General features: G+C 48.8%; 1 protein-coding gene across 3 annotated transcripts in view; it reads right to left on the bottom strand.

Annotated features, from left to right (window-relative positions):
* Window positions 1-476: 476 nt before the first annotated feature.
* Window positions 477-8,383, bottom strand: part of BFAR (bifunctional apoptosis regulator) — a 28,448-nt gene continuing 20,541 nt past the window's right edge. Inside the window, exons 6-8 of one of the 3 annotated variants that reach the window (XM_047714055.1) lie at window positions 5,160-5,333; window positions 3,501-3,703; window positions 477-1,795 (exon numbers count right to left, since the gene is read on the bottom strand). In XM_047714055.1, the coding sequence (XP_047570011.1) occupies window positions 1,603-1,795; window positions 3,501-3,703; window positions 5,160-5,333 (570 nt within the window). In that variant the 3' untranslated portion in view covers window positions 477-1,602. The remainder of the gene's footprint in view (window positions 1,796-3,500; window positions 3,704-5,159; window positions 5,334-8,383) is intronic. The other 2 variants (XM_047714054.1, XM_047714056.1) reach the window with 2 other exon arrangements.

Below are 8,383 nucleotides of genomic sequence, written 5' to 3'. Positions count from 1 at the left end.
AGTCTTAGCCCTCCCTCCCTCCCAGCGCGTACATGGGTATTACTTACTCATCCTTGAAGCAGGATGTGGGGAGGACGTGGGGACGCTGCGAGTCCACGGGTGCAAGCGGGGGTGCTGGACTGGCAGTCCAGCCTGGGCCCAGCCCCACGGATACCAGCCAGCCTCCTTGTGCTCATCTGGAAAGGAGAACAGTAACTGTGCAAGGCACCGGGCCAGGGATGTGCAAATGGTGTGTGGTGTCCCCAGACCCGCTGTGCTGTGACATGGGGAAGGTCAGGCAGGCCTGGGGCCTGATGAGCAAGCGCAGGAGGAAGGAAAACACCCTCCATCCTTTCGGGTTAGGCACCGGAGGGTGGCTCGTTGGCGCCACGCTCACGTCAGGCTGGGGGACTTCAGGGTCACTAGGCTGTAGGGGGCAATGCAGATTTCCATCACGTCTTCAAAGTAGTTCTTTTTTCTGCTCGGTAGCACTTTTATCTATATAAAAACCTTTATTTTGCTTTCAAGTGATTGCTTCAAACTTTCGGATGCAAAGTTTGAGGGAAATCTTCCAAAGGTCCAAAGGATAAATGAAGGGTTCATAGAGTCATCAAACAACACTGGGCGCAAGCTTACCTCTGCGGGGGCCAATCTCCGGGCGGCTCCCGTCCACACCTGCTATCTTTACACTGGAAGGAAAGAAAAGGCCCTGCTTCATCTCATTCGTATTTACAATGACAGCACTTGGTGTAATTATACTTGCTGTTTTATACATCAGAACAGGACAGTAAGATCATACAGTGCGAGGTCAACGTACAAAACGTTTCCTTGAACAAAAGGATTATCCTGGATATTAAATTCCCGAAAACAAAACAAACCAACCCCACAATAATCATTGTAAGTGGCACCGAGGCAGCTCAGCCCCACGTAAATTACTCTCCGTTATTGCCTGACATCCTACTCAATCCCCAGCCCTGAGTCAGGAATCCAAACTCGCAGCGATTATACGTGGAAAATCTGATGACAGTGTGGTCTCACATGGAATCCTTTTAGATGCTTCACTCTGACAAACCTTCTAGCAACTCTTTCATAATACAGAATCGTCCATCAGATTTGGGCTTTTCCTCTGTATTGCTCATGTGCAACTGTCTATGCCTATGACAAAATCTTCTCCCGGTTTTTTTCCTAAATTCGCCTTAGGGGACAGGCCTGGCCCCAACAAGCCAGGTCTCCAGCTCAGCCCTGGGCTGCAATTCACGCTGGGAACCTTTGTCCAGTGGGATCACTGACGCAGCAGCCTTCTGCTGTCACCACACTGCATCCTCTGGGGACCCAGGTCCTTGAGAGCCGCGGTGGACCGGGCCTCCCTGGTCTCCGTGAGGAGGGTGGCTGGATGGGAGGTGCTGCCGCTGTGTCGGCCGAGCTCTGGGCTGTCAGTCCCTGCTGCCATGATGCCACAGGCAGAGGGAGAGAGGACCTGGTTGGAGCCTCTGACAGACAAAGCAGCACCTTGTTCATGAGGCGTAGAAATAGGAAGTCTGCCCCCCCCACCCTCCTGCTCAAGCATCAGTGCTCCGATGTCAAGGAGGCCGGAAGAGTCCCCCAGGGCCTGGGCAGTGCCAGTCACAACACCTGGGTTTCCAGCCGTCGGACTTCCTTGACCACGAGATCAATGTTAATAATTGGGTTGAAGTACAGGGCCCAGTAAAATAAACAGTTGCAAACAAACTGAGGAATGAGGGGCCAGAACATGGCCACAAAAAGCCCCTGTGTTGATACTTTCCAAAAATGGTTCCACATCCTCTGAGGCACGGTTCTGTGAAAAGAAGAGAAGCATCTGAGAGGTGGAGTCGTGATGCCGTTTCTAACGATGGTGCCAACGGGCTCGGGCCCCGGGCCTCCCCCCAGAGCGGAGCCTGGCTGCCGGAGCTGCAGAGGCTTCCTTCCTGGCCCTGCGGCCCGAGGCGCGCCTCTGCCTGACCAAGCGTCCTCAGCTCCCAGGATGGGGCTTGTGCCTGACCCTGGTCCCCACAGCGGGGGAAGACCCCTCTGCCCCCAGGACAGCCCCACCTGCTTGGGCGCTGGGTCGCACTTGTATGGGTTTAATGTCCGTGTTTTCTGTGAGGTTGTAGGCCTGCAGAGTCCAGACTGTCTGTCTTCTTTTTTTTTTTTTTTTTTTTTAAAGATTTTATTTATTTATTTGACAGACAGAGATCACAAGTAGGCAGAGAGGCAGGCAGAGAGAGAGAGGAGGAAGCAGGGTCCCCGCTGAGCAGAGAGCCCGATGTGGGGCTCGATCCCAGGACCCTGAGATCATGACCTGAGCCGAAGGCAGAGGCTTTAACCCACTGAGCCACCCAGGCGCCCCAGACTGTCTGTCTTCTTTACCAACACATCTGCAGCACCCAGCAGAGAGCTAGGGGCTGGGGTGCCTGAATATATCAACAGGAGGTTCCTGTCAGGTTTGGGGACTATTTAGAGGGCTGTTACTGACTGACGAGGCCAAGAACTCTGTGGGTCATGGCATGTTTAAAGCTGTAAGGATGCTGGCGTGCGGCTGTGTTACTTCTGCCTGCCCAGAAGCCACCCGCCCCCCCTTCTCCTAGAAACACGTTCTGAGCTTTCCTTCCAGTGCCTCCTGCCCCTGTCTCTTCCACGTGGTCTCGGTGGAGCTGAAGCAGCCCCTGGCTGGGGGGCGAGGGCATGCCCCGGCACTGGTGATGGGTCCGGGTGGGCATGGGCCCCAGGTGGGGCCCGTCTGAGTGAAGGAGCGGGAGCCCCGAGACTGTAAGTGCTGCGGGGAGAGAAGTGTGCTCCCTCCGGCGGGGTTGCTAAGCTGCTCCGATCCATGCCCGGAGTGACCATGGGCCCCGCGCGGAGAGAGCTGCCTGAGGGTGAACAACAGAGCTGAGAGCAGGGCTGCGAGAGGGAGAGGGTGAGTCCTGATGACAGCGTTTAGGTCTCTGGGTCCAGCCGTGCAGGAAGTCTTGGTGGGGTCTTTCTCTTTTTGGGAAAGCCAATTCAGGCTGGTTTCAATCACAGGCAACCAAGAGTCCCGACTCTGAATGGCTAGCCCAGGGCTCTCATTTCATGCATTAATCCCAAGAAGCGATTACTGTCCTGATCAGTGGCAGGATTAGAACTCAGGACCACGAATTCCTCACCAGATCTCTTTATGCTCTACCACTGTGCCCTTTCCATAAAGTACCCTCTTCCTCTCACTTACGTATTCCTTACTATGGTCCTTCATGCACACCTCCACCCCCAGAAGTACATGGTGTGTTATTTCATGGGGATAAAACACATGGAGACACTCTTGAATAGTGAGCACCACGAAAACTTCCCCACCCCTGAACATGAGGACCATTTCCTAATCGCTGCTTTACGCAGTGTTTCTAAACCGGGGCCCAAGGAGTGTTTCACGTTCACCTACTACTTCAAAGAGGACCCTTCCACCACTTGGTAAAAGTCCTTCTCAGTGCCCGCTGTTCCAGCCATCTCCAACCTAAAAACACACTTACTTCAGTTCACTTCTTGACCAGATCCTCCAAAAGGAGAATAATTCCAGAACCGAGAGTAACATGGCATTGACGATGAGAAACCGTGACGTCCAGTAATGGACCTCCAGCCAGTCCCAAGCAAATTCGGCAATCAGCTGGTACGGAAGGAAGGAGTACTTGACAAGGAATTCTCTCCACTGTTTCCATGTGGGCTCTCTAAGATCCTTTAAAATAACATAAAAATAAGCACAAGTAGACACAAAAAAAATTGTGAGGATTGACTTTTGCAGAAAACTACATTTATGAAAACACCCACATACCCAACAACATAACAGGAAATTTCCAACCATCAGTTCACCTTATAATAACTAATCTTACACCGGACAAATGTTATCAAAGAAGCTGAAGAGAGATGCTTCACATGTATGGAATGCGGGGGAAACCGGAAGTAAAAAAATCTAAGCATGAGTTATAAATAACGAGGTTGCAATGAATTGAAATTAGGACAGTTTTTAAATTTCTTCCTCACTGCATGGGTAACTCAGACAATTTTCTAAATTTGACATCTTAGCTGCCTTGGAATGATAACAGATCATGGGAAAATTAAACATACATTTTGAAAAAGTAATTCTGGGGAAAATAAAAAGCCCTAACTACAGATACTAGCAAACAATTAACCAGAGCATTTAAACAACTCATGGAGGCATCCAGAAGGCTTACAGAAACTACATATTGCAAGAAGAAAGTCAGTGTGCTGAGTGGGCAGGGGTTCCTGGGGCTTGTTAGAATGGAATGGTAGGGAGGTCTCTGGCTTGCAGTGCAGTGAGGACAGGTAACAGCAGGAAATGGGATAATGAGATAAACACTATGCAAAGCGGCTTATCAGCAGGCTTTAAACTACATCCAAGTCTCAAGTCAGTTAGGGAGATGCTTGACAAGTACTTTAAAAAGGGTCTTTGGAGATTTAGGAATCCTGTTTTAATATTTATGGGTCTGGATCACATGACGATTCCTAGAACCATGTGACTTTTGATTTCAACAGATCAAAGGAACTGCCCCAAGGGCAGCAATGCGAAGGACATCACCTGAAATGACCAACCAGATACACAGAAATCACTGAGTGGGATCCACCCGCCATTCTGGAGGACTCCCCGCCATTCTGGAGGACTCCGTGGATCAAACTGAAGACACGATAGCCAAGGTGGGCAACTATCCCTGCCAGGGGCCTGTGCCAACTCCTATCACCGAGGTAGATGAGGCTTACTTTCCTGAGGCCACTGGGATGGATGCTTACCCTGCCCTGTGTGAGGATAAACGATCATTCTTTGGGGATTCTCTTAACAGACAGGTGGCCAAGCTGGGAGGTCCGCAGATCTAACCCTCGGGCAATCCAGACCTAGGCTATCTTCTTTTAGAACAAAAGCAATGCTGTTTCTTCCCCCCTAAATATTTCAGGTCCAGAAGGTAGCCCCTCTTGCTGTGTGTAATGCAGGAAATAAAACTAGCTTCTGGAAGTGGGGAGGGTCTGCTTTATGTTCTCTTATAGGGTTTCTCCTTGCAAGAAAAAAATGAAGGCTGGGTGCTATTGGCTCTTCCATGACAGCTACAGTCCCGTCTCTAATTCCAGACCACACTGAGGGGTGGCAGAGTAATTCCATTCAAGGCGCTCTGCAGACCTACCAGAAGCCTGGTGATGATGTCCTCCCCAGAACTGTCTTCTTGCAGCGGGCAGATGGTGTGGATGAAGGGTAGAAAGGTGTCCGTGTAGTCAAATAGATAGAGGTACAGCAGACCAAGTCTTGGGGAGCTCTTGAGGGCATACAGCAGGAACAGGGACCTGCCTGGGTTCACAGCCTGCAGAGGACAAGGCGGGTACAGGGCCCCGTTACAACAGAGGCGGCCAGCTCCCCACCTGTGCTTCTTCCACAGTCTCACGCCCTTTGCCATCAGCCTTTCTTGTGTAGTTTTCACAATGAATGAATGGATGGATGGATGGATGGCAGGCAAGAAGAGTCCAAGTATCAGTATGTTGGGCTACATTTAATAAAGACCCAGTGTTTCTCCATGGCTTTTGTAGGAGGGGTTGTGGGGAGCTGAAATGCATACTCCTAGGCACTGCCAGTAAAACCCAACCTTTCTGGGAAACAATTTGTAAACCATATCAAAGAGCCTTAAAAATGTTTACTTTAGAGGCACCTGGGTGGTTCAGTTGGTTAAGCATCTAACTCTTGGTTTCAGCTCAGGTCCCGATCTCAGGGTTGTGAGATTGAGCTCCTGCATCGGGCTTCATGCTCAGTGGGGAGTCTGCCTGTGATTCTTCCTCTCTCTCCCTCTGTCCCCTGTCCCCACCGTGTGCTTTCTCTCTCTCTCTCAATAAAAAAAATTAAGAAATGAGAGAATCACAGTATCACCGTTTTGCAAGTAAAGAATCAATGATTATGGTGGCGGCCACCGTCAGAAAGAAACAATCAGATATCATGATCCTCTTGATGGAAGAAGATGCCACCACATAGGAAGCAGTCTTGTCAAATACCTAAACCAATGCAAGCTTCCAGATTTAACTACTGGATTACGGGATATGCAGGAGACAGCAGAACCTGTCAGGTGACACCACAGAGAGACAATCAGCCAAATTCAAGATGTGGGGAAACTACAGTCAAAACTATCTCGTTCATCAACAAATAAATGCAGGGTAATGAAAAGAGGGAGGGAGAATCCATACACTACAAGAGACTTGAGAGACACGATAACCAAATGTAGACCTTGCTTCGAACATATGGACTAGAAGAAAAAAGTATGCAGTACATTTAAATACTGACAAGTTATTTGATACCAGGGAATTTAGTTTTTTTTTTTAAAGTTTAAAAAAAGATTGTATTTATTTATTTGGGAGACAGAGAGTGAGAGAGAGCATGAGTTGGGGGATGGGGGGGGAAGGAAGGGGAGAGGGAGAAACCGACTCCCTGCTGAGCTGGGGGCCCCAGACATGGAACTCGATCCAGGACCCTGGGATCACGACCTGAGCTAAAGACAGAATGCTTAAGTGACTGACCCACCCAGATGTCCCCAGTTTTGTTTCTAAAGGAGTCTTTACTTTTTAGAGATTCACAATGAAATATTTACCTATGAAAAATAAGGTATCTTAGATTTTCAAAAGTCAGGGGAGGGAGTAGGTGGGGGGATCACGGAAATAAACATGACTGTAAGTTGCTGCAACTGGTAAGGGTACTTGGCAGTTCTGTACTGTCACCCTACTCTTACGTATGTTTGATATTTTCCATAGTAAATATCACTGCAGCCTAACGTAGGTGAGAAACAGACATGTAATTCCATCATTCAAAAATGTTTCCCAACATGTTTTTTTCCTTTATTATCCCCTTTTAAGGAGACTTTTAAAAACATTTTTTTTTTCATAATCCTGCCTCCCCATGAAATGTGAATACCACAGATAAACTATACACCTGTTTTTGCACGGTGGTCTGTTGGAGGGGGTCACAAATCACAAACTATTTAAGACTTTAATTCTTCACCGCCCCCACCAACCAATTGCCTTGGGGCCAGTACTGTTCTTGTCGAGCATTCAAGATCTAAAGGAGAAATGGTCCCAGAAATAAAGTTAAGAGTATGGCCAGCCACATCACGGTTAGTATAAGAGAGAGGGAGATGAGCAGGTGACCTATTTGTGGGTCTGGGGTCAGTGTGAGTGCTGAGCCAGTGCGCATGCTTGGCTACTTCCTATCAGGAAGGAAGGAAAAGCCACCACCCTGGTTATGATGAGAGCACTTCAACGGGGAGCTGTTTCTCCCATGTCTACTTAGAACAGGAATTGCACCCGGACACTAGGGCTGGAAGAATCTTATCACATTGGAGAACTGTCAAATGGCCAAACCCGGGGAGGGGGAGGTGGGGGCGCTGGCAGCCTCGAAGATCTGAAGGAGCCAACTGATAAGATTCTGCCTGGGTCCGGAATTGCGTTCCCATTTGCTCGGGTTAATATTAAGATTACTTTTATGTATTTTAAATGAAGGGTCAGCAGTAATGCAAAAAGCAACAAACCTTCTACCTCTATGCCCATTCTTCAAAAATTCTGAAACGAGTGTTTTTTTAGTTTTAAAATACTATGTGTACATAGTCAACACAACGTTTTCCAAATGGCACAGAAATGTATTGACAAATAAAATTCTCCCTTCTGTCCAAGTCTCAATCCCCGGAATGAAAACATTAACAGTCTGTGTATCCTTCCACAAATATTCTCTGCATAGGCAAACATACAGATACATACAAATTGTGCCTATTTTCCTACGCGCTTTTCTGTATTTGCAGTTAACAGTGTGACCTGGGCTCTGTTCCTTACTGGGACACCCAGAGTCCCCACCTCCTACCTTCTTCTGTAATGGCTGCACGTACGGCTGTGCCCTCCTCACTTAACCTGTCCTCACTTAACCAGCTTCACTGGTTTTCCACGTGCTGCTATTACCAACGATGTGGTGGTGAGGGTCTCCTTGAACGATGTTTGGGGACTCAGAGCAGTTCTCACTGTGACTCTACGAAGTCACTTACTGAGGAGATGGGCACGTGGAGCCCAGGTGCCTGCTGCTGGTCCACAGCCAGCGTGCCCTGAAGGAGCCCAGTGAGGGGCGTGGCCACCCTGATCCCCAGACCAGGCTGCCTGTGCTCTAAGAGCAAAGAAGTGACACCACAGGTCACAAGATAGGTGTGGTTTAAATTTTAATAGTTATTGATAAACTCCTCTCCACGGAGACCGCACCAGATTTAGGACGCACAGAACACACGAGTGTCTCTTTCCTTTGATTATGACGCTCTTATCCCTGACAAGACCAGACAGGTGAAAACGACACCTTCTGCTTCCTTCAGTCTGCGCTTCTTTAATTATGAGTGAGAAT

The sequence above is a fragment of the Lutra lutra genome, chromosome 18 (assembly GCF_902655055.1).
Source record: "Lutra lutra chromosome 18, mLutLut1.2, whole genome shotgun sequence".
In the NCBI taxonomy this organism is placed as follows: Eukaryota; Metazoa; Chordata; class Mammalia; order Carnivora; family Mustelidae; genus Lutra; species Lutra lutra.
This window is presented reverse-complemented; position numbering and strand designations above follow the sequence as displayed.